This window comes from Schistocerca piceifrons, chromosome 4, assembly GCF_021461385.2.
Source record: "Schistocerca piceifrons isolate TAMUIC-IGC-003096 chromosome 4, iqSchPice1.1, whole genome shotgun sequence".
Taxonomy (NCBI): Eukaryota; Metazoa; Arthropoda; class Insecta; order Orthoptera; family Acrididae; genus Schistocerca; species Schistocerca piceifrons.
In genome coordinates, this window is record NC_060141.1 from 23,286,556 (window position 1) to 23,313,497 (window position 26,942).

Below are 26,942 nucleotides of genomic sequence, written 5' to 3' on the forward strand. Positions count from 1 at the left end.
GGAGATGGCGCCGTGGAGAACTGCAGACACAGTCGTTGTCTGGCACAAGGTGGTTCTCGCACTCGATTCTGGAGTGTGTTCAGTCCCACTGTGAATTCCGCGGTGACCCTTGATGACTCATCCGCGATGTACCTTGTGTAGGTGGTCGTGCGGTCGGTGATCTCCTCCACACCCGTTGTAGATTTCAGCATCCGATGGCCTGAGTGTTAAACAGGTACGTGACTCGCAAGAGAGGCTGTAGCTGGCTTCTACGTTGAAGTTCGGTATTTGTAACTCTCTGCGATGCGGTGTTGTCGGAAGATAGTCAGTTTCCTCTTCAGTAGATGGGTGTGGCGAGCAGCGTGAAGTTCATCAGGTGGTGGCCACCATCTTGAGTACATCTTTGGCTAGTTCATAGTGCTGGAGTACGTAGCACATAGATTCACTACAGTATCGTAATCATGGAATCGAGTGCTATTACTGTGAATGCCATCGATTTCAATGATCAGCTCGATGACGAGAGGTGGAGTATTTAAAGGAAGCTAGCGGGAGGCTGTCACGCCATGCTCGGATCGTACTGGCCGAATGTGTGCTCCATATTCTGCTATATTCACTTGACTGGCTGTTAACTGCTGTTTGGTCCCTCGCAATGAGCTACTATGAAGGAGCTAGAGTCTCTTGCAGCATGTCTTACGAAGTAACGAATAAGCTTGTCTCGATTCCTTTGGTTTTCTGTCGCAGTCTACTTTCTTCTAAATGCGTACACTTACTCGGCAGACAGTGTCATCGACCTGACCCACTTGTAACATACCGACTCCCTTCCTTCCTCCACCTCTGTCTCTGACATGACTTGAATTTGCCTGTGTCAGTGTGAGAGAGCTTTAATACAATTTTTTTAAATTTTTTCCCCGTACTACTCTGTGCCGTAACAAGACCAATATCTCCAAGTCACAAATTGAATCAGTCAACTCATACAAACACCTGTCTATAGTAATTTGTAGATACACGAAATGGGACGATCACATGGACAAAGGCGTAGGTAAAGCAGGTGGAAGATTACAGTTCGTTGGCAGGATACTGGGAAAATGCAGACACTCTACAAAGGAGACTGTTTACAAAGTATTAGAGCATCGCCGGCCGGGGTGGCCTAGCGGTTCTAGGTGCTACAGTCCGGAACCGCGCGACTGCTACGGTCACAGGTTCAAATCCTGCCTCGGGCATGGGTGTGTGTGATGTCCTTAGGTTAGTTAGGTTTAAGTAGTTCTAAGTTCTAGGGGACTGATGACCTCAGATGTTAAGTTCAAAAAATGGTTCAAATGGCTCTGAGCACTATGGGACTTAACTTCTGAGGTCGTCAGTCCCCTAGAACTTAGAACTACTTAAACCTAACTAACCTAACGACATCACACACATCCATGCCCGAGGCAGGATTCGAACCTGCGACCATAGCAGTCCCGCGGTTCCGAACTGCAGCGCCTAGAACCGCACGGCCACCGCGGCCGGCTGGATGTTAAGTCCCATAGTGCTTAGAGCCATTTGAACCATTAGAGCAACCTGTCTTAGAATATTGCCCAACGTGAATTCGTGAAAATATTGCCCAACTTGAATATACCGGGTGAGTCACTTAACGTTACCGCTGGATATATTTCGTAAACCACATCAAATACTGACGAATCGATTCCACAGACCGAACGTGAGGAGAGGGGCTAGTGTAATTGGTTAATACAAACCATACAAAAATGCACGGAAATATGTTTTTAACACAAACCTACGTTTTTTTAAATGGAACCCCGTTAGTTTTGTTAGCACATCTGAACATATATACAAATACGTAATCAGTGCCGTTTGTTGCATTGTAAAATGTTAATTACATCCGGAGGTATTGTAACCTAAAGTTGACGCTTGAGAACCACTCCTCCGCTGTTCGATCGTGCGTATCGGAGAGCACCGAATTACGTAGGGATCCAAAGGGAACGGTGATGGACTTTAGGTACAGAAGAGCCTGGAACAGCACATTACATCCACATGCTAACACCTTTTTATTGGTCTTTTTCACTGACGCACATGTACATTACCATGAGGGGTGAGGTAAACGTACACACGTGGTTTCCGTTTTCAATTACGAAGTGGAATAGAGTGTGTCCCACTGGAAACGCGTCGACGTATGTGGTATCAGCATGATGGTGCACCTGCACATTCCGCTATTAACACTAGGCTGACCCTTGACAGGATGTTCGACGGGCGTTTCATAGGACGTGGAGGACGCATAAATTGGCCAGCCCGTTCTGCTGATCTTACACCTCTGGACTTCTTTCTGTGGGGTACGTTAAAGGAGAATGTGTACCGTGATGTGCCTACAACCCCAGAGGATATGAAACAACGTATTGTGGCAGCCTCCGGCGACATTACACCAGATGTACTGCTGCGTGTACGACATTCATTACGCCAGAGATTGCAATTGTATGCAGCAAATGATGGCCACCACATTGAACATATATAGGCCTGACATGCCGAGACACACTCTATTCCACTCCGTAATTGAAAACAGAAACCACGTGTGTACGTGTACCTCACCCCTCATGGTAATGTACAGTCGTGGACAAAACGAGCGAGACCCCTCGCCTCTTCGTTATGCTGATCCGCGGAGCTTTAAAGTCTGCTAAACAGCATAACAGGCAAGGCGACGAAGTGCTACCAACATACTATGCAAGTTCACTCAGCTGATGTGCTGAGATAGCTAAGCACTGGAGAAACTCGCGCTTCGAAGACGCCACAGGATCGTCTGCCACCACTTCGTGGGAAACGAAATACCTCAAGTATAAGCCAATGTGTTGTATTCGCATATCTTTGACTACGACTTGGATCTAAAGCGTGGCTATGGGTAGTATGTATGCTCTGACTGAGAATCTAACATCATGAATAAAGACAAGGGGAAATGAATTAGGCGTGCTTCCTCTTCCGTAACATCAAATATATTTTAGTTATTCTTTCTTAAATGGACTGCGCAGAAAATCATTCACCAAAAGTGAATAACTTTTTAGTAACACCAGATGATATTAACAGCTTGCTGGCGCGGGTTAGCCGTGCGCTCAAAAGCGTCATATCGCGGACCGCGCGGCTCCTTGCACCGTCAGTTCGAATCCTTCTCCGGGCACGGATGTGTGTTAGGTTAGGTAGGTTGAAGTAGTTCTAGGTCTAGGGGACTGATGACCTAAGCAGTTTGGTGGCATAGTTCTTAGAGCCATTTTTGGACCTTTCGCGTAAATCTTCTTTACATAAACGGCCGTATCTTTAGATTGTGTTGACACAGCTCACTTTTTTACACCACCAAGGGACCGTATACCGCAGGAAGTGCGATACATTTCCGCTTATTATGTCCACCCGTAGTCGAGGTAAACGGGTTTTAAGGGCTGGGTAGGCAGATAGACGGTCAAGAAAGTGAGGCTAGTAGGGGTCCATTTTTACCGATTTACGTGACGAAATCCAAACAACGAAAATACACTCCTGGAAATGGAAAAAAGAACACATTGACACCGGTGTGTCAGACCCACCATACTTGCTCCGGACACTGCGAGAGGGCTGTACAAGCAATGATCACACGCACGGCACAGCGGACACAGCAGGAACCGCGGTGTTGGCCGTCGAATGGCGCTAGCTGCGCAGCATTTGTGCACCGCCGCCGTCAGTGTCAGCCAGTTTGCCGTGGCATACGGAGCTCCATCGCAGTCTTTAACACTGGTAGCATGCCGCGACAGCGTGGACGTGAACCGTATGTGCAGTTGACGGACTTTGAGCGAGGGCGTATAGTGGGCATGCGGGAGGCCGGGTGGACGTACCGCTGAATTGCTCAACACGTGGGGCGTGAGGTCTCCACAGTACATCGATGTTGTCGCCAGTGGTCGGCGGAAGGTGCACGTGCCCGTCGACCTGGGACCGGACCGCAGCGACGCACGGATGCACGCCAAGACCGTAGGATTCTACGCAGTGCCGTAGGGGACCGCACCGCCACTTCCCAGCAAATTAGCGACACTGTTGCTCCTGGGGTATCGGCGAGGACCATTCGCAACCGTCTCCATGAAGCTGGGCTACGGTCCCGCACACCGTTAGGCCGTCTTCCGCTCACGTCCCAACATCGTGCAGCCCGCCTCCAGTGGTGTCGCGACAGGCGTGAATGGAGGGACGAATGGAGACGTGTCGTCTTCAGCGATGAGAGTCGCTTCTGCCTTGGTGCCAATGATGGTCGTATGCGTGTTTGGCGCCGTGCAGGTGAGCGCCACAATCAGGACTGCATACGACCGAGGCACACAGGGCCAACACCCGGCATCATGGTGTGGGGAGCGATCTCCTACACTGGCCGTACACCACTGGTGATCGTCGAGGGGACACTGAATAGTGCACGGTACATCCAAACCGTCATCGAACCCATCGTTCTACCATTCCTAGACCGGCAAGGGAACTTGCTGTTCCAACAGGACAATGCACGTCCGCATGTATCCCGTGCCACCCAACGTGCTCTAGAAGGTGTAAGTCAACTACCCTGGCCAGCAAGATTTCCGGATCTGTCCCCCATTGAGCATGTTTGGGACTGGATGAAGCGTCGTCTCACGCGGTCTGCACGTCCAGCACGAACGCTGGTCCAACTGAGGCGCCAGGTGGAAATGGCATGGCAAGCCGTTCCACAGGACTACATCCAGCATCTCTACGATCGTCTCCATGGGAGAATAGCAGCCTGCATTGCTGCGAAAGGTGGATATACACTGTACTAGTGCCGACATTGTGCATGTTCTGTTGCTGTGTCTATGTGCCTGTGGTTCTGTCAGTGTGATCATGTGATGTATCTGACCCCAGGAATGTGTCAATAAAGTTTCCCCTTCCTGGGACAATGAATTCACGGTGTTCTTATTTCAATTTCCAGGAGTGTAGCTACCACTGTTACTGAAGATGAGGGCCGCTTAATAGTTTCCCCTACTCTTTATTCGAAATGTTCCGGTTGCAGTCGATACATCAGAATATTAATCATAGCTACGTTTTCGATCCAAATCACGTTTACAGGAATGCAAATAAAATCAATTGCCTATACACGTGGTAATTCAGATCCCACTATTAATGCCAACGCGTTTTAGATCTGTGAGCATTTCCATTGCTAACTACCTTAAGGAACACATCGGCTAATGAACGTTTTCTGGCTGTGGCATGTCTAATGGAGAATTCGAAACATTGCAGAATGCGTTTGGCAGTTACGTCGCCGTTTATTTCCTGGGGTGGTGCAGAATTATCCTACTAAATTTACTCGATAATAACAGCTTTTTGTTATTTCGATAAACATCCCGAATGATTGTCACATAAGCGGTGACATAAAGGTAGACTATTCATATTTTTGAGTCCAGAAAGCTCTATGCAACAGAAACTGCAGATCATTTTGCCATTTGCATTGCGAAACTGCCGGCTTATTCATGTCTGGGATAATAATAGAAGGCTGTTTGCCTGGGTTGTCTGCTAGCGTAGTGAAAGGTGTTTGCTACTGCAAGGGAGGTCTGGTTCTAATCTCGATGGAGGCAGATAGACTATCAGTAAAGGAATTTCAAGAAATTCTCGAGCCCCCAATACGTTTTATTGCTACCTTTATTCTGCACCGGCGCCCTGTGGATGTCGATATGAAACTTTTGTAGAATTTCATACTTTTACTGCCTCCTTTTTCCGCTTCTGTCAATAACTGAATTGACTTCAGTGTGGTAGTGAATGACTTTTAACTGAATTCCGTTATGAATCTTCACGCATTACTAAATTTGCACACTTTCATGGTAGGTCAGCAACGGTAATCCAGTATGACTGGTCTGAACGTTGACACAGACCATTTCGCGGCCGAATGCCCATAATATTTTGCTAATTCGTAGCGATCTGGGGTACTTTGTCTTACTAAAACAGCTAGGTTACCTCGATAAGCTGAAATTCGTTTTTATTAGTACAGTTCATACTAATTAGCGTTTCTTCTTTCATTTATATCTTATATTTAGATGTTGTTGTTAGCACACTAATCAGCATTAATATAGTCTTACACGTGATTGAAAACAGTCTGACAAATTTCGGAAAGTTTTTCAATTTCACGCCTGTGCTTAGTATGTTGGTAGCACTTCGTCACCTTGCCTGTTATTCTGTGTAGCAGACTTTAAAGCTGTGCGGATCAGCATAACGAAAAGGGGAGGGGTCTCGCTCGTTTTGTCCACGACTGTACGTGTGCGTCAGTGAAAAAGACCAATAAAAAGGTGTTAGCATGTGGACGTAATGTGCTGTTCCAGTCTCTTCTGTACCTAAGGTCCATCACCGTTCCCTTTGGATCCCTACGTAATTCGGTGCTCTGCGATACACACGATCGAACAGCGGAGGAGTGGTACTCAAGCGTCAACTTTAGGTTACAATATCTCCGGATGTAATTAACATTTTACAATGCAACAAACGGCACTGATTACGTGTTTGTTTATATGTTCAGATGTGCTAACAAAACTAACGGGGTTCCATTTAAAGAAACGTAGGTTTGTGTTAAAAAACATACTTCCGTGCATTTTTTTATGGTTTGTATTAACCGATTACACTAGCCCCTCTCCTCACGTTCGGTCTATGGAATCGATTCGTCAGTATTTGATGTGGTTTACGAAATATATCTAGCGGTAATGTTAGATGACTCACCATATATATATATATATATATATATATATATGTATATGTATATATTCACGTTGGGCAATATTCTAAGACAGGACGTTCTAAGACCCTATATATATATATATATATATATATATATATATATATATATTCACATTGGGCAATATTCTAAGACAGGACGTTCTAATATTTTGTAAACAGTCTTCTCTGTGGAGTGGCTGCATTTTCCCAGTATCCTGCCAACTAACTGCAATCTTCCACCTGCTTTACCTACGCCTTTGTCCATGTGATAGTATATATATATATATACTATATACCAAATAAGACTAACATGTGACGTTGAAAGTCTGCAACGAAGGACGGCAGACACAGTCACAGGTTTGTTTTACTAACAAATGTGCCTCACAAATGCTGAAAATCTCAACTGGCTGTCGGTTGATGATAGATCCGAATAATCCTGGTAATGCCTACGTGGAAGGTTTCAAGACACAGTATTAAGTGAATAATTGCGAAGTATACTTCACACCCTTGCGTGTCGCTCCCATAGGAACCGTGAAGACAAGATTTTACATCGCCCACAAAGGCATTCGGTCAAACATCGCTCCAGAGTTCAGTACACAAACGGAATGAAAAGAAAGTTTAACATGTAATACAACCCTAAGCAACGTCAGCCATTCACTTCACATTGGTTTGCAGAGTATGTATGTAGATGTTTAGTGGTTGCCCAAAAATACTGAAACACCGCGGAGTAGGCGCTCTTGAACAAAAATTCAGACGCCAGGCAAGCCTGCGAGTTACGCATTTGTGCTTGACACGAACTTCACCTGTGCGCTGTCCTCAGTACTCAGTAGATTGCGGGCGTCAGTCGTGGCCACAACAGCAGTTTCCGTAGTTGTGACTGTGTCTTATCGCAGATAAATGAAATCCAATGCGGGAAAATTGTTAGTGCTTGCATTAGTGGTAGCCTAAGCGTTTGGTGTGTCAAGAGGCACCGTATTGAGGATTTATAGCGCATTCAGAAGAAGTACTGAGAAGAGTGGGAGAGAAAAGGCAGTTACTAGATGTAATAAAGAGAAGAAAAAGAAATTGGATTGGGCATATATTAAGAAAGAATGACGGACTGATAAAAACAGTTTTAGAAGGTTATGTAGAAGGGAAAAGGAAGCGAGGAAGGAAGAGATTCCAGATACTGGATGACATGATGGACGGTACAACATACAGCAGCCTTAAGAAGGAAGCAATGGATCGCAGAAAATTGAGATGCAAAGGACCTGCTAATATAGCAGATAACTGATGATGATGAGCGCATTCAGGGAAAGCTAAATCCCAAAGCGGACGAAGGTGTGTGATGAGTGACCGCGACGGGCGGTCACTGCAGAGCATTGTTATGTAAAATGATTTGCACGACAACTGCTAAAGTTACTGCACAACTGAATGATGATGTCGTGGATTCTGTCAGCATCAAAACAACATGAAGGGAGCTCCATAAAAAGGAAATTCCAAGGCAAGCTGGAATTGCAAAATCAGTGATGCAAAACCCGTAACAGGAAAACGTGCTGCTCAAGCCATGGGAACCTCGACTGTGGATCGATGGAAGACGGTCATTTGCTCGTATGAGTCCTGTTTCACACCGTATCCAACTTCTGGCCGAAGTTACCTCCCAAGAGGGATGTATGGCGGGGGTTCGATGATGATTCCGGCAGCCATATCGTGGTATTCCATGGGCTCCACGGTTACTCTGCAAGGCCACATTACTGTCGAGGATTATGTGACCATTTTGGTTGATCAGGTCTATCCGACAGTTCAATGCTTGTTCCCCAGTGGTGATGCTGCGTTCGAAGGCGACACACGAGCCCCATCGTCCTGGACTGGTAATGTGAGTACGAGAATGGATTTTCACGTCTGCCCTAGGCACTGTAATCACGATACCCCAATATTATCGAAACTTTATGGTCTGCTTTACACAGAAGGGTGACTGATCGCTATCCACCCCCATGGTCGTTACCCAACTTGCCACTGTTTTCCAGGACGAATGGTATACGATCCACTTGAGAATCGATAGAAGACTTGTAGGGGAACTAGGGGCAGAACGGGATAGCGGGGCACAATGGGAAATTGCTCTTTTCTAGACTGGGCAGTGTTGCAACCTGTTGTATGGGCATGTAACTATTTATCCGAATAGAAGTGAGGGCAGCCATTCTGATTTAGTTTGAAGTGCGAGATCTAAGTGAATTGTTGTCCGTCACGTTACCGCTTGCGTTGCTCCAACGTCTGCTGAATTTCAACGCCAGGTAAGCTGTTAACTGTTAATTGTATACCCTAAAATGACACAGTCCCTTAAAGTGCATGGCATTTGTTATACTTTAGTTACTTAACGCGTTTAAATACGTCAGTTATTACACTCCATAAAAGCTGTTAACCTCAAAAGTGTTCTTGGGGCGGAACGCGACGGGGCAGAATGGGATAGTGTCCCGTTCTGCCCCGTCATATTTTGATGCAAGTAGAAAGCAAAGCCAGCCTGGATGTTCATGGATGCCAGACTCTCCCAACCAGCTATGTTCGCCGAACAACTCAGCTTTCCAGATATCGCCCGAGGCTGTCATTCCAATCCCACTAATCTGTCAAAATACTCGGCGGACTACAAGACGAAAAGGAGAAACCGTCGTATTAATAGATTCTCCTTATAAGAAGGAACTGCAGAATGCTGTCGCACGTAAAGTAGGCCTACAGAAAGGAGGAGGGTGCACAAATATAAACAATGTCAGGACAGAGACGTCAGGTGCAATGCAACTTAAGGCAAAAATATCAAACTTTTCACCCAAAAAAAAAAAACCAAAATAGAGGACATGAAAGACCTTAAGAAAAATAAAAAGAAGAAGATGATGGAGAAGAGAGAATCAGAGAGAGGGGATGCTGAGTGTGTCTACTGTGGGGACTTCTACTCCGTTTCTAATTAGGGCTGGGTCGCATGACAGAGGTGTTTCAAGTGGGCGCACAATTCATGTGCTGGCATAGACTGTGAAGGTGAAGAGGAAATACTGATTTGTGACTATTGTCGAAAGGGCTAGTAGTTAGTGGTTTGGTGGTTATTAAGCATTGTACATTTTTCAAAATGACATTAAAATATTTTGTTATTTTGAAGAATGACTTTTTAATTGTTTAAATTACACATTCCTTAGTCTGAATTGCCTGTTATACAACATTTTGTCCTAGTTTAATACGATATTCGTAATTCAAATTCAACGTTTATGCAATAATTTAACAAAAAATACCCCGGGGGTGGGGCGGAACGGGAAATATGCAAGACTTTCTTTGAAAAATTGTAAAAAATGCAAAATGTATTGTTTTAAGTGATTTTAAAATAAGGTACATTAGGTTACACTACAAGGTGTTTTTTTATCACTTGAAGAAGTGTTTCCTTGTGTTCCTTTATTTTATAGAAATAGTTAAACATTAAGTATCCCGTTCCCCTCCGAGTTCCCCTACTTATCCATTCTGACGGGTTTCCTACACCGTATTCGTCTTGGTAATGTGTTGTGTTATCGGTACTTCCATTTTCATTTCAACCCTCTGTATCTGTAGAATTACGTCTCGTCAAGTGATCGCGACAAGAAAATCGGTTAGATTAGACGTCAGAGGCAAGTGTATCGACACTGATGATTGCCACGCACCATCACGAATGGAACAGAGAAGGGCGAAATATAGCGAGGCCAAAAGTACTCTCCACCACACACAGCAGGGTGACTTGCAGAGTGTAGATGTAGACATAAGTGTAATGAGAATCATCAAACGCACGAAGGGCTGTTCAACAACCAGCCTTCATCCCTTTTTATCTCGGGTTACTTTGGAACCCACAAATGTCATCTGTTGAAACACAAAATTTACGGGTTCCGCTGTTTTGTTAACTACACGCATTATTTCTCAGCTTTCATGGCGGAGATATCTGTGACTTAAGAACGCCGAGTAATGTACTTAACGTCTAGGAGCATCTGCCTTTCAGGTGCCAGTCTGCTTCCTGGCGAAATTTTTATGCCCCACTAAGCCGCTTGACTATTTTTCTACGTAGACAGCGAACAAACAGCACCTGCAGAGACAGTGGTCATCAGTGCGTAACAGCTTAAAAAAAATGTAGAAAGTGATTCCAGCAACCCGACATTTTCTTGCTCCAGCTGATTTCACTTCGTGGTTGAGCACTAAAAATGAAATAAGAATCAGCAGTGACTCCACGCAGTACGTCAGGAGCATAAATACTAAATACTGCGTTTGAGTGGGCGGTAACGAGTAACAGGTTAGCAAAGAAAATGTGGAGTAGATTTTAGGGACATGTAACCTATTACGTTTCATGCAAATCACGCCTTACCGTAGCAGGAAAGTACTTACTGGATGCCCGTCGTCGGAATAATTAGTAGCGTTTTCATGGCACTGCTCAACGTTTAGGGCTATATCTAGTTACATAGAGAAATGACCAGAACTTGAAAGCCTTCAAATGTGTCGGGTTTTCAAGGTGTACTATCATATCATAAGCCAAATAATTATAGCTCCCTTTAGGAAAGCCAGGATGAACGAGACATCTCAAATACGATATACTGTACATGTGAATTATGAGAGAACAGTATATTTTGGCACACTGTGTAAAATATCAAGAAAGGTTTTCTATATTGCACACATTTACAGAAACAGGCTTCAGATCATTGTGATGCGGATCCAGGGTATATGTCTCATTCAGTTGTTACCTGTAGGTATTTCAAATATTCACGGGAGGTTACAGTGTTGCATACCTGTAATAACTCTTATACACACATCAAAAAAAATTTAGCATCACCTCGGTTCTTAGAGTTTCGGAACACTTACAGAAAATTGGAATATAGATCAACGTAAACATCATTTCCGCCCTTTTTATTGGTCATGAAAACCACACATAGCATGTTGTACCACCATAAAGCGAGACCTCCAGAGGTGGTGGTCCAGACTGCTGTACCTCTAATACCCAGTAACACGACCTCTGGCATTGATGCATGGCTCTATTGGTCGTGGCATACTATCCACAAGTTCATCAAGGCACTGTTGGTCCAGATTGTCCCACTCCTCAACGGCGATTCGGCGTAGAACCCTCAGAGTGGTTGTTGGGTCACGTCGTCCTTAAACAGCCCTTTTCAAACTATCCCAGGCATATTCGATAGGGTTAATGTCTGGAGAACATGCTGACCACTCTAGTCGAGCGATGTCGTTATCCTGAAGGAAGTCATTCACAAGATGTGCACGATGGCGGCGCGAATTGACGTCCATGAAGACGAATGCCTCGCCAATATGCTGCCGATATGGTTGCACTATCGGTCGGAGGATGGCATTCACGTATCGTACAGCCGTTACTGCGCGTTCCATGACGACCAGCGCCATACGTCGGCCACACATAATGCCACCCAAAAACTGCAGGGAACCTCCACCTTGCTGCACTCGCTGGACAGTGTGTCTAAGGCGTTCAGCCTGATCGGGTTACCTCCAAACACGTCTCGGACGATTTTCTGGTTGAAGCATATGCGACACTCAACGGTGAAGAGAAGGTGATGCCAATCCTGAGCGGTCCATTAGGCTTGTTGTTGGGCCCATCTGTACCGCGCTGCATGGTGTCATGGTTGCAAAGAAGGACCTCGCCATGGACGTCGGAAGTGAAGTTGAGCATCATGCAGGCTACTGAGCGGGGTGAGCCGAAACATGGCGTCCTGTGGCTGCACGAAAAGCATTATTTAACATGGCGGCGTTGCTGTCAGGCTTCCTCCGAGCCATAATCCATAGGCAATGGTCATCCATTGCAGTAGTAGCCTTTGGGCGGCATAAGCGAGGCATGTCATCGACAGTCCCTGTCTCTCTATATATGCTCAGTGTCCGAACAACATCGCTTTGGTTGATTCCGAGACGCCTGGACACTTCCCTTGTTAAGAGCCCTTCCCGGCACAAAGTAACAACGCGGACACGATCGAAACGCGGTATTGACCGTCTAGGCATGGTTGAACTACAGACAACACGAGCCGTGTACCTCCTTCGTGGCGGAATGACTGGAACTGATCGGCTGTCGGACCCCCTCCGTCTAGTAGGCGCTGCTCATGCATGCCTGTTTACATCTTTGGGTGGGTTCAGTGACATCTCTGAACAGTGAAAGGGACCGTGTCTGTGACACAATATCCACAGTCAGCGGCTATCTTCAGGAGTACTGTATGTATGTAAACTCACAAGCAATGTCATTGATTGAATTACTGATTTAAGCGCGACGGTGTCCAGAATGCTCTGAAGCAGAAGCTCCAAACATGCTTCGACAGTAGAAAAAGGCTGGTTGAAGTACAAAGACGAAAAGAGAAAAGCGGTCGGATGAGTTGTTACCGAATTCGCTGTACGGCTAAATGTGTTCATCTCCTTTGTGAATGATCTACACTGGATGGCACAATTTTACTTTTGCGACTGGATGCAGACTCATAGTCGTACATCACATTGGTGAAAATTTGACGGAAGATAGCTGCAGACTGTAGGTGTCATTTTTGAAGTATATCTTTCCCGGCCGTGTCCACAATAGCAACCACCAGTCCGAATTGCGGAGGCAAAAGCAACCATAGTGTTAAACACTCCTTGTTTAGGAGACTTCGCGGCAGCATTTGCAAATTTAATAGCAGATTCAAATGCGTCTGTGACACATCAAGAAATGACGAAAGCCGCTGGAAATTTTTCAGTGCGGAAATCACTGTCGAAGGTAACAGAAGAGTAGAACTAAGCAAAGAAGTAAACGTCGAATCAAAACAATGATCGTCCTTACACGAAGGAGACAAGCAAAAAGCCACGAATAACGTAAGAAAAACTCCACCTTATCCATCTTATCAATAAAAGAAGAGAAAGGAACGAATTGAAAAGATACCTTCGTCAGCTGTCAGTACAGGTTGTCTAAAAATGATTTCAGCAGGACGTATGACGCTGGCTGCAAAGTAGCAGACATGTAAGGGAAGTGAGAAACAAAAAATCAGGGAGAAAATGTATGATTCACCCAGGAAGAACATACGCATTCATGGAGATAGAAAAGTTACAAGGATCAGTTTACTAGTTAAGATGATAAACGTCTTCTAATTGCTTACGAAATGGAGGTAGAAAAACATTAAATGTCTCTGCGAACAAAAGAAGACATACGTACGGCTTCTTCTATTCTGCTGGCTCGAGATTTGAATATTACAGCAAGTGTCGAACTATCCCAGGAAGTGACCAGAAAAAGCCGAATCAATTTCTTACAGATTTGGTACTTGCCACACAAAAACCATTTCATATCGAAGTTAACACTCTCTTCTTCAGTAGCATTAGTAAATTATTCGTTGCGTAGGTGGACACATAAGAACACTTTTTTAAACTTTTGCAGCAGGTTTTGCAACAAGAGTTGTGCCTAACACTCGTAATAGCGTCAAGCAGACAAAAGCTGCATTTTATTTCTCGCATTTGTCTTAGTACAGTGAACAGCAGAAACTATTCTCCTGTCAACAGAATTGCTGACGGGGCCCACATATTTAATGACAAACGTCGAGCGCTCTTTAAATCCAGGATGTTGAAGCACGCCAATCCCAAACTGTCTAGTGGCTGCCAGAATATCTTAGTTTCATTGTAGCAGTTAACAAAATGTATTATTCCATACTGTTCTTCAGTTATGCTAGCGTTGTCACCAACGAATAACGATGTGTATGAATTGCATCTCAGTAAACACCTGAGCAATGTGACTGGTCTGCTGATGGACAAAATGCAGTGTTTTCGGATGATTTCCTCTGAACTTGTCCAACAATGGTAGCAGCACGGTTTGTGGACGCTTGTATTCGGCCTCAGTCTTGTAGCTCAGCGGACGGGCGCAAAATAGCAACTGTGGCGGTGGCTGGAGTATATTCTGTACTGCTACGGCCGGAGGACACCTGAACAGCAATTGAAACAACAGGGAAGTGTCAGGGGAGGCTTGCCCCTCATTAGGCAGCTGCACCTGTCATAATACATGTGGAGTAATGCAGTTATGTCTGTCATGTGTTGTGGTCAGCAGACCCAAGGTTGGTTCGACGCAGCTCCATCACCCCGCCGGCTTGTCTGCTTCGTCCCACATAATCGACGGCCTGCCCACATAGTTATATATGCAATTCTGTCCCTGGTATTGTTCCCCCTCTACCATCTCTTCTACTTCAGCAATTACTCCTCTCTTAATTCGTGCCCAATCGCTCTACCTGCATATTTAGTTGCGTCCTTTATAATACTCTTTTCTTTTCTCGTTGTCTGGTTCCATGATGTCTCTGTTCCTTAGTCGGCAATGCATCAAAACATTAAGTCTTCTGTGACGCCGCATTTCAGTAGCTTTTATTCGTTTGATTTCTGCCGCTTCCATTTTCTGTTGGATTTGTTACCGGTGGGTTCGAACAACGCGTAAGTTTCACGGAGATGCTTCGGGGACTCAAATGGGAATCCCTGGAGGGAAGGCGACGGTCTTTTCGAGAAACAGTACTGAGAACATTTACAGAACCGGCATTTGAAGCTGACTGCCGAACGATTCTACTGCCGCCTACATACACTACTGGCCATCAAAATTGCTGCACCACGAACATGACGTGTCACTGACGCGAAATTTAACCGACAGGAAGACGTTGCTGTGATAAGCAAATGATTAGCTTTTCAGAGCATTCACACAAGGTTGGCGCCGGCGGCGACAACACCTACAGCGTGCTGACATGAGGAAAGTTTCCAACCGATTTCTCATACACAAACAGCAGTTGACCGGCGTTGCCTGGTGAAACGTTGTTGTGATGCCTCGTATAAGGAGGAGAAATGCGTACCATCAGTTTCCGACTTTGATAAAGGTCGGATTGCAGCCTATTGCGATTGTGGTTTATCGTATCGCGATATTGCTGCTCGTGCTGTCGAGATCCAATGACTATTAGCAGAATATGGAATCGGTGGGTTCAGGAGGGTAATACGGAACGCCGTGCTGGATCCCAACGGCCTCGTATCACTAGCAGTCGAGATGACAGGCATCTTATCCGCATGGCTGTAACGGATCGTGCAGCCACGTCTCGATCCCTGAGTCAACAGTTGGGGACGTTTGCAAGACAACAACCATCTGCACGAACAGTTCGACGACGTTTGCAGCCGCATAGACTATCAGCTCGGAGACCGTCGCTGCGGTTACCCTTGACGCTGCATCACAGACAGGAGTGCCTGCAATGGTGTAATCAACGACGAACCTGGGTGCTCGAATGGCAAAACGTCATTTTTTCGGATGAATCCAGGTTCTGTTTACAGCATCACGATGGCCGCATCCGTGTTTGCCGACATCACGGTGAACGCACATTGGAAGCGTGTATTCGTCATCGCTATACTGGCGTATCACCCGGCGTGATGGTATGGGGTGCCATTGGTTGCACGTCTCCGTAACCTCTTTTTCTCATTGACGGCACTTTGAACAGTGGACGTTACATTTCAGATGTGTTACGACCCGTGGCTCTACCCTTCCTTCGATCCCTGCGAAACCCTACATTTCAGCAGGGTAATGCACGACCGCACGTTGCAGGTCCTGTACGGGCCTTTCTGTATACAGAAAATGTTCGACTGCTGCCCTAGCCAGCACATTCTCCAGATCTCTCACCAACTGCAAACGTCTGGTCAATGGTGGGCGAGCAACTGGCTCGTCACAATACGCCAGTCAGTATTCTTGATGAACTGTGGTATCGTGTTGAAGCTGCATGGGCAGCTGTACCTGTACACGCCATCCAAGCTCTGTTTGACTCAATGACGAATCTGCATGGGCAGCTGTACCTGTACACGCCATCCAAGCTCTGTTTGACTCAATGACCAGGCGTTATTACGGCCAGAGGTGGTTGTTCTGGGTACTGATTTCTCAGGATTTATGCACCCAAATTGCGTGAAAATGCAATCACAAATCAGTTCTAGTATAATATATTTGTCCAATGAATACCCGTTTACCATCTGCATTTGTTCTTGGTGTAGCAATTTTAATGGCCAGTAGTGTACATTCGGCATAAGGAGCACGAAGACAACATACGAGTAATTAAGACTCGTTCGGAGGCATACAGACAGTCGTTTTTCCCTCGCTCTGTCTGTGAGTGGAAGAAGGAAGGAAATGACAAGTAGTGGTACAGAGCAGCTTCTGCCACGCGCTCTACTGTGGCTTGCGGGTTATCTTTGTAGATGTAGATGCAGTTTCTACATGTTTCGCTCATGTGCAGAGCTACATCTTTTTCTGTATCAAAGTTTTTGATTTAGTTCTAGAACAGTTTGCTTTTTCTTAATTATGTTACATAAATATATTTCCTGAAAGAAAAATCTAACCAAACCGAAATGTGTTTTGTTAAAAAAGTATTAAATGCAGTTATTGGCAAATACTTAAACATAGTAAATGCAATGCAATCAACGGTGACATTTTTACTTATAGACATGCCATTTGGCCGGCCGGTGTGGCCGAGCAGTTCTAGGCGCTACAGTCTGGAACCTGCGGTCGCAGGTTGGAATCCTGCCTCGGCCATGGATGTGTGTGATGTCCTTAGGTTAGTTAAGTTTAAGTAGTTCTAAGTTCTAGGGGACTGATGACCTCAGATGTTAAGTCCCATAGTGCTCAGAGGGATTTGAACCATTGTTTTGACATGCCATTTGGCAATATACTGTAACGTATCGCACCCGAAATGGTTTGGTTTTCATTCAACTTCAATGTGCCGGTCCTTTGAAACAGAGTATTGTCATAGTGCCAAACAAGACACTTGGCGATATAACGACGTAACCCACTACTACACGTAACATGTTATGTCTCTTTCGTACCATTCAATCATAGCTCAACTTTCAGGTTCCAAGTCAGACACAATCTGATGACACATCTACATCTTTGAGGAAACGATAAAAAAAAAGAACAGGCGCTGTATAATAATATCACCACGTAATTAACGCTACCGTCATTATGTAGATTTTCACACAGTTTGTCAGTTGAGCAACTCTTTGTCAGTTACTGCAGTTTTCTGGAAATCCATCTTTCTCTCTCTCTCTCTCTCTCTCTCTCTCTCTAAGGGTTTCCACAGGCACCGTCGCGGGATGAACATCGGCGGCGCAGCAGCAGCTGGGAACTCGGCCGCGCTGGAGGCCAGCCAGCCTGCAGCACCGTGAACACCTCTGCTGCTGCTGCTACTGCTGGCTACTACAGGCTGTGGCCCGCGCCCGTCTCCGCTGCCCTATAACCAGCCGTGGGTACAGCCTTAACCGACTCTCCGTGCCGCGGAAAGCGCTGTTTCTTGCGAGTCTGTTAGCAAGAGAAATATCTGAAATGCGCTCCACAGTGTACATTCAGGAACGAATTTTTTTCAAAAATTTTTTGTACTGGTCGTCATCAACGACTACGGATGATTTACCACAAGAATCATTTGACTTACTCTTCTCTAAAACTTTTGTCATTATTGTGTGCACGATTTTCTTCTGGAGGCTTGCTACTTACCCCCGTGAATCTGTCACCGATTGCAAGAATGTTTTCATTCGGGACAGTTTGTGAAATTACAACGTACTATGTCATTACACAGTGTAGTATTATTTCTGTATTACTGAATTTTATTCCTTTTCGCGAATGTGATATTTTTGCTATTTCTTTGTTATATATGGTCCGTTTCAGGTTGCCTAAATTTTATTAAAGAGAGTATGAGAAATGAATTAGTCATAAATGATTAAAAATCATTTTTGTAACTTTTTATAGTACACTGGCAATGTTCGGGATATGGTTTTATACAGAGACAGTGATAATGTGAGAGTGGTAAAAGGTACTCTTTGGACTGCGTGCGCAGGGCAAAGAGATAGTTACGAGTGGAGACAGCTGTGATTCAGCTGCAAGTGAGAGAGGACTCAAGAGTTTGTCATGTGGTTGCTAGAAGCAATGCAAGGTTCAAGGGCTACCGTACATTCGTGATTTGTAAAGAGGCTTCAAGAAGGTTAAAAGGAAGAGTATCCTTCTGTTGGGCCACAACAGGCGTAAGAAAAATTTGCATTTGGAGACGAGGTTTGATTATTAGCACCGCGAGTATTACTTCCCATCCGCAGCTTTTTAGTATGTATGATCGAAATATGTCTGACTTTTACTTTTGTTAAAGGCTTGCCAGTGTTATAAGTAACTAGAGCAATATAAAATCTGTGTGAACTTTAATCATAAATTTATGTTCATCGTTAAAACAAGTCATCGTTGCCTAGGACGGAGTCAGTTTCCAATTTTTCTAAGTTCCGAGCATCACACTATGAATGACAAGGTTTAGTAATGTAAAAGATGACAACTTTGCCGAAAGGTGTAGCTAAGTATTTCTCTTCAGTTGATAGTTTATTCCTTCTTAATTAATCCAAGTCATTATGTAATTTTCGAATTACAAATGTGAATTACTTTTGAAAGAGGTTTTTGTGATAACTGTTGAAAATACTGAACTATAATAAATATTATCTTTTTCTCATCTACAGTAATTAATTTTATGTTTTTGGAAAATACGTATACTCATCTTTTGGCTGCCGATTTCCACTCTTTCCTTGGTATGTTGCTATTGTTTTGCAGTCAGTTACATTTAATTGTAATAGTCTTGAGAGTGAATATTAATTATAAGGAAAGATATACTATTTAAAATTCGTAATAGTAAATATCACATTCAAGACTACTGAAGAGAGTGCCTACACTACCCTTGTCCGTCCTTTAAAGTATTGTTGCGCCGTGTGGGATCCGCATCAGACAGAAGGAGGACATCTAAAAAGTTCAAAGAAGGGCAGCTCGTTTAGTGTTATCTCGAAATAGGTTAGAGAATGTACGGAAGTAATACTCGAATTGGGGGGAGGGGGGGTCAGTCGTTAAAATAAAGGCGTTTTTCGTCGTGGCAGGATCTTCTCATCGAATTTCAACCACCAACTTTCTCCGCTGGATGCGAACATGTTTTGTTGGCGCCCCCTGCATAGTCAAAAATGATCATCACAATAAAAGAAGAGAAATCGCAGTTCGCTTGGAATGATCAAAGCGTTCGTTATTCCAGCCCACTGTTCGAGAGTGGAAAAGCAGAGAAATTGCTTGAAGAGGCTTTTATGAACCATTCGTCACAACGGTAATGGTATATTGCAGAGTAATCATGTAGATTACATGTAGTCATTAGTTACATCTTTACGGCCGTGTTGCATAATGCAGTAATTCTTTCAGTTTTCATTTTTTGTATAATTCCTTTAAAGAATCCTAAAGCTGTGAATATGAACTTTGATTTGATTAACTGATTTATGATCACTTAGTTTCCGTGTAAGTACACGCTTTATCGATAGCTATGTAAGTTTAAATTTGATAATAACCAGTTGGTTTCAGGAATAAATTGTCCACTTTAGGACTGGCGACCGTGTCATATCATTACATAGATACGATTAAATTAAACTTCTATTTTCTCATTAATGACCAACTCGTCCAACCATTCAAAATTAATCTTTCTAATTACATGTATTCGCACTCAGTCGTTATTAGAGCAGTGTATCTGCTTGTCACTTTAATGATCAGCTGTTTACTTTTCCACATCGTTTTGGTCTTTTTCTTCGGAGTTGATGCTTTTCCGACAGATTAGTTACGTATAATCACGGTCGATTATAGCGTATTCCGGAGGTTGATGAAAGGTTATAAATTCTGCAGTAAGTACGGAATCTGGCTAAGATGATGTCGGTTAGTAGCAGCTTCCAGTGAAAAAAAGGGTATGAAATTGAAGGCTACCTATTCAGCAGTTTAACGTCTTGCTCATTAAGATGCTTCTCCATAAGTTGTTCGTTTTTCGTTCAGGCAGCTGTTCGCTTCGCCTGCTCTCAGTGTAGCAATACTGCCATTACTCGTTCTTAAGACGGAACTCATTATAGATCACATTGTTTGTTAATGTCTACATTTCTGATGGCGAGAAATATAACTGAATTGCGTATACTGATTAATCAAGCTTAATGTTAGTCATACGCTAGATTACGTGGGGCAGCTGGGTGATTTGTTCTTCACAATCAAAATACGAACGAGTACTTGCAATGTGTACGAACGCGATGGGAAGGAACTTGTCACTACTCGTACTTCTGTGTCAGAAACCTTTACGTCGGCTTTTCTAACACGTTATGAGTCACAGATTTTAGTTTAAAATACTTCTTGTAATGTTACAAACTCGCCACTTTGACTGTCAGTAAGTCCTAGGGCGAAAATGATGAACTGAATATCAGTTATACTTGTTACCGTATCCCCATTTTCAGTTGCTATTGCTAGCACAATAAGCGTAGAAGAGGTACAACTATTGACAAGAAAGACTGCTATGCATCGACTAAAGGCAACTGCATATGACAGAAAAGTAGCCAACTCGAAGTCCGTGTAGGGTGCACATTTTACTACTTACCTTTCATTTTGTGAGAAATTATTTAATTAGTTTGTTGTCATGTCGCGCAGAAATGTTTTCATGATTAGACACGTAAAGACTCTCTATACGGTGCTAACTTACGCTTCTGAAATAAACTGTTACAATTCTCTAGTTGGCATACAATCTCGAATACTATGGTGAAATTTAATTTCAAATTATAAATTGCTTCTATAGAATTATATTTTACAAAATGAAGAAACCGCACAACAGCTACTGGGTCAACAATCTGTTATTGCATACACTACCGGTTCTGGAACACTTAAAAGTTCCATCATCTGGTGTTAACTGTAATATTGAAGATATTGTATTATAATACAAAGGGCGAGGATCCTCAAGACTTTTTAAAAATGTCGGGTGTGGAACTATACAGTTAAAATTTCTAAAACAAAATAAAAGAGAGAAGAGGACTTTACTTACCAATAAAATTCCTTAACCATCTGAGATCACCCTCACTCCTGTGTTGCCACGGAACAAAAGTTCTATGTCCAGAGCGTAGAACTGGGGATCTAGAAAACTCCCAAAAACCAACATCACGATCGGACACCGAAAGTCAGCAAAATCATAAATCATGTAAGATGTAGTAAATACACACCTTTATTTGCCTGAATAATGCCATAATTAACTAAAATATATTTGTCATTCACCTTAATGCGTTCATTAATGGCATGGAGAGGATGAGAATGCAGACTTTTTGAGATTTCAGTTTCCTCCAGGACAATCAGTATCCGACCTTTCTCTGCAGTCTGTAAGAAAGTTAAGTTGTCGCTAACCTGCTGCAGCTAATATTAGTTGTAAAGCAAATACGTTGTCAAAGATGACTTGTAATTAGCCAAGTCTATGTGTTCTCTAAATCTCGCATGAAAATTCCTATCTGCCTGGTCAATATATTTGCTCCTATACATTCAGCTTGAATGATACTCAGTCAGTGGCGGATACACAAAAACCTCAAGGAGGGGGAACTAAAGATATCTTGAGCTACCTTTAATTTTACCGTAATAAAAAATATCAAGTCACACGCAAGGTTTAAGTAAGTTTTATTTAAACTGATTATACACATATAAAAGACAATGCCATCTTATGATATAAAAAAGTTACAATCGTGGCTCTCCTCCTTAAATGATGAATTCTATGTGCCTATTCTTCCTGACAAATTGGTTAATTACATCGTCAATAGGACAGGGTCAGTGTTCCACAGAGCCAAGCCATTAAGTCGATCCTCCTCCATTGTCGACCTCAGCCATGTCTTTGTACGCCGCAATGCTGAAAAACGCCTTTCTACAGTAGCAATAGATGCAGGTAGACAAGCAAATATTTTGTATAGCATGTGCAAAGTAGGATAGTCAGATCTAGGACAAACGGGCAACGATTGCATAGCAGTATCACGATCATTAAGGGAGTTTATGCTCGTTTCCTTGTATTGAAGAATCTCTCCCATTGGTCTGTTTTTAATAACAAAGAGCGAGTCTTCTTCAAGGAACGGTAGTTCAATGGAGCACTGATTCATTTTAAGTGCCAGATCATTTCCATCATGATTCAGTAGTTCTGAGGGCAAAAGTATGTTGAATTTTAAATGACAAATATTTTCTTAAGAAAAACGTTCTCTTATGTCAGTCGTAGGCATGGTCCAGTGTTGGAATAAAAACAGTTCTTTTCCAGTATGTCATAGCATCATCATTATGATCGCAGTTTTCCCTGTTTCTCTGTCTGCCTGTAAGACGAGGAACACTGATCTCCATGTCTCTTCAACTATACGAGCAAAGTGGCTATCAGCATTATCTCTCATGCCGTCGTACACCTTGAGCGTCGAATCTAATTTTGCTTTTGCCATCGCGACGTCCAAGCAAGGGTCTTGTAAGATCTTGCTAACTGGATGTGTTATGCTCATAATGTCACTCACTAGAATGGCCGCGCCTCTCACATACAGTGAATGGTTCATTATGTATTAATTTCATTCTTCCATGTTTTGTGTTTGACGAGAAAACACTCGTCAGTTTCTCGGGTTGTTTTAACGACAGTGCAGCAATGGTCGATGGTTAAGGAACACAGTGCGACTGCCATGCTGGAGCGTGTTGTGAGGTTACTTTTCGTCGTGTGTTTGTGTAGGAGAGCAAACATTGTCGTCTCAGTAACATTTGTAATCAGGGAACAAAATACATTTTTATTGCTTTAAGAGCGCAGAATACCAATGAAAGTTTTCTGCTATTTTGGGAAACAGGTTATCTTCTCAGTAGCTGTTTTTATTTGTTAGCACCCTGTCTTAAAATGAAAGACGTTTATTTGTACCTGATGTGCACGTTAGTAGAGCCCATATTTTTCGGAAGATCAACTCGCAAAAATGCACACATGCAAGTAAAGAAAATATCGAAAATATGTAATATCACTAAAATACTTTGTTAAAAATTTAACACGAGAAAATAATTTCTACTGAAATCAATTTCTGAATTTCACCATAGCCAATTATATTACCTTAATATGTTGTTGTTGTAATCTTCAGTCCAGAGACTGGTTTGATGCAGCTCTCCATGCTACCCTATCCTGTGCAAGCTTCTTCATCTTCCAGTACCTACTGCAACCTACATCCTTCTGTATCTGTTTAGTGTATTCACCTCTTGGTCTCCCTCTACGATTTTTACCTCCACTACTAAATTGGTGATCCCTTGGTGCCTCAGAACATGTCCTGCCAACCGATCCCTTCTTCTAGTCAAGTTGTGCCACAAACTTCTCTTCTCCCCAATCCTATTCAATACCTCCTCATTAGTTATATGATCTACCCATCTTATCTTCAGCATTCTTATGTAGGATCACATTTCGGAAGCTTCTATTCTCTTCTTGTCCAAACTAGTTATCGTCCATGTTTCACTTCCATACATGGCTACACTCCATACAAATACTTTCAGAAACGACTTCCTGACACTTAAATCTATACTCGATGTTAACAAATTTCTCTTCTTCAGAAAGGCTTCCCTTGCCATTGAGAGTCTACATTTTATATCCTTTCTACTCCGACCATCATCATTTATTTTGCTCCATAAATAGAAAACTCCTTTACTATTTTAAGTGTCTCATTTCCTAATCTAATTCCCTCAGCATCACCCGACTTAATTCGACTACATTCCATTATCCTCGTTTTGCTTTTGTTGATGTTCATCTTTTACCCTCCTTTGAAGACACTGTCCATTCCGTTCAACTGATCTTCCAAGTCCTTTGCTGTCTCTGACAGAATTACAATGTCATCGGCGAACCTCAAAGTTTTTATTTCTTCTCCATGGATTTTAATACCTACTCCGAATTGTTCTTATGTTTCCTTCACTGCTTGCTCAATATACAGATTGAATAAAATCGGGGAGAGGCTACAACCCTGTCTCACTCCCTTCCCAACCACTGCTTCCCTTTGATGTCCCTCGGCTCTTATAACTGCCATCTGCTTTCTGTACAATTTGTAAATAGCCTTTCGCTCCCTGTATTTTACCCCTGCCATCTTCAGAATTTGAAAGAGAGTATTCCAGTCAACATTGTCAAAAGCTTTCTCTAAGTCGACAAATGCTAGAAACGTAGGTTTGCCTTTCCTTAATCTTCCTTCTAAGATAAGTCGTAGGGTCAGTATTGCCTCACGTGTTCCAACATTTCTACGGGATCCAAACTGATCTTCCCCGAGGTAGGCTTCTACCAGTTTTTCCATTCGCCTGTAAAGAATTCGCATTAGTATTTTGCATCCGTGACTTATTAAACTGATAGTTCCGTAATTTTCACATCTGTCAACACCTGCTTTCTTTGGGATTGGAATTATTATATTCTTCTTGAAGTTTGAGGGTATTTCGCCTGTCCCATACATTTTGGTCACCAGATGGTAGAGTTTTGCCAGGAATGGCTCTCCCAAGGCCGTCAGTAGTTCTAATGGAATGTTGTCCTTTTTGCCTGCTTCATTTGCTGCATTTTTATATTTTCTCCTTTCCTCAATTGAAATCAATAGTTCTTCTGTTAACCAAGGATTTCTACCAGCCTTCGTCTTTTTACCTACTTGATCCTCTACTGCCTTCACTTCTTCATCTCTCAAAGCTACCCATTCTTCTTGTACTGTATTTCTTTCCCCCATTCCTGTTAATTGGTCCCTTATGCTCACCCTGAAACTCTGTACAACCTCTGGTTTAGTCAGTTTATCCAGGTCCCATCTCCTTATATTCCCACCTTTTTGCAGTTTCTTTAGGTTTAATCTACAGTTCATAACCAATAGATTGTGGTCAGATTCCACATCTGTTCTGGAAACGTAAAGTGTGGAAGGTGGGAGACGAGATACTGGCAGAAGTAAAGCTGTGAGGGCCGGGCGTGAGTCGTGCTTCGGTAGCTCAGATGGTAGAACAGTTGCCCGCGAAAGGCAAAGGTGGCGATTTCGAGTCTCGGTCGGGCACACAGTTTTAATCTGCCAGGAAGTTTCATATCTGAAACCTGTCAGTATCTCCAGGCTTCTTCCATGTATATAACCTTCTTTTATGATTCTTGAACCAAGTGTTAGCTATGATTAAGTTATGCTCTGTGCAAAATTCTACCAGGCGGCTTCCCCTTTCATTTCTTAGCCCCAATCCATATTAACCTACTATGTTTCCTTCTATCCCTTTTCCTACAACCGAATTCCAGTCACCCGTGACTATTAAATTTTCGTCTCCCTTCACTATCTGAATAATTTCTTTTATTTCATCATACATTTCTTCAATTTCTTCGTCATCTGCAGAGCTAGTTGGCGTATAAACTTGTACTACTGTAGTAGGCATGGGCTTCATATCTATCTTGGCCACAATAAGGCGTTCACTATGCTGTTTGTAGTACCTTACCCGCATTCCTATTTTTTTATTCATCATTAAACCAACTGCTGCATTACCCCTATTTGATTTTGTATTTATAACCTTGTAGTCGCCTGCCACCTAACTTCAATGATTCCTACTATATCTAACTTTAACCTATGCATTTCCCTTTTTAAATTTTCTAACCTACCTGCTCGATTAAGTGATCTGACATTCCACGCTCCGATCCGTAGAACGCCAGTTCTCTTTCTCCTGATAACGACGTCCACTTGAGTAGTCCCCGCCCGGAGATCCGGAATATTTTACCCAAGAGGACGCCATCATCATTTAACCATACAGTAAAGCTGCATGCCCTCGGGAAAAATTACGGCCGTAGTTTGCCCTTGCTTTCAGCCGTTCGCAGTACCAGCACAGCAAGGCCGTTTTGGGTAGTGTTGTAAGGCCAGATCAGTCAATCATCCAGACTGTTGCCCCTGCAACTACTGAAGAGGCTGCTGCCCCTCTTCAGGAACCACACGTTTGTCTGGCCTCTCAACAGATACCCCTCCGTTGTGGTTGCACCTACGGTACGGCCATGTGTATCGTTGAGGCACGCAAGCCTCCCCACCAACGGCAAGGTCCATGGTTCATGGGGGGAGGCACCTTAATACACACTTATTTAAAATGCACTTATACGTACCTGAAATACGATAATAACAATAAGAAGGTACGTTTTAACATTATTTAATTTTTCTCTAATAAAAAAATTATTGTCTTGTCACACCTATACCTTCAAGTAGTGAAAGCGCCATGCATCGTAATACAGGATCTTAATTTAGATGGCAGATTTGATGTAATAAGAGGGATAGTTAAACAGTCGTGGACTCCTGAAGACGTATTGTTTGGGAAACCTCTCTTAGCGCACGCACTCCCTACTTCTGAATCAGCAAAAAAAGCTAATATTATTCGTACACTCCAAGGTGACCTCAGAGGCATTTCGCAGCGCGGTGTAGCCGCGCGGTCTGGGGCGCATTGTCACAGTTCTTGCGGCTCCCCCCGTCGGAGATTTGAGTTCTCCCTCGGGCATGGGTGCGTGTGT

General features: G+C 43.4%; 1 protein-coding gene across 1 annotated transcript in view; it reads left to right on the top strand.

Annotated features, from left to right (window-relative positions):
- Positions 1-17,733: 17,733 nt before the first annotated feature.
- LOC124795560 (probable cytochrome P450 4aa1) overlaps positions 17,734-26,942 on the top strand; it is a 306,399-nt gene continuing 297,190 nt past the window's right edge. The window contains exon 1 of the mRNA XM_047259633.1: positions 17,734-17,801. Within this exon, the coding sequence (XP_047115589.1) occupies positions 17,734-17,801 (68 nt within the window). The remainder of the gene's footprint in view (positions 17,802-26,942) is intronic.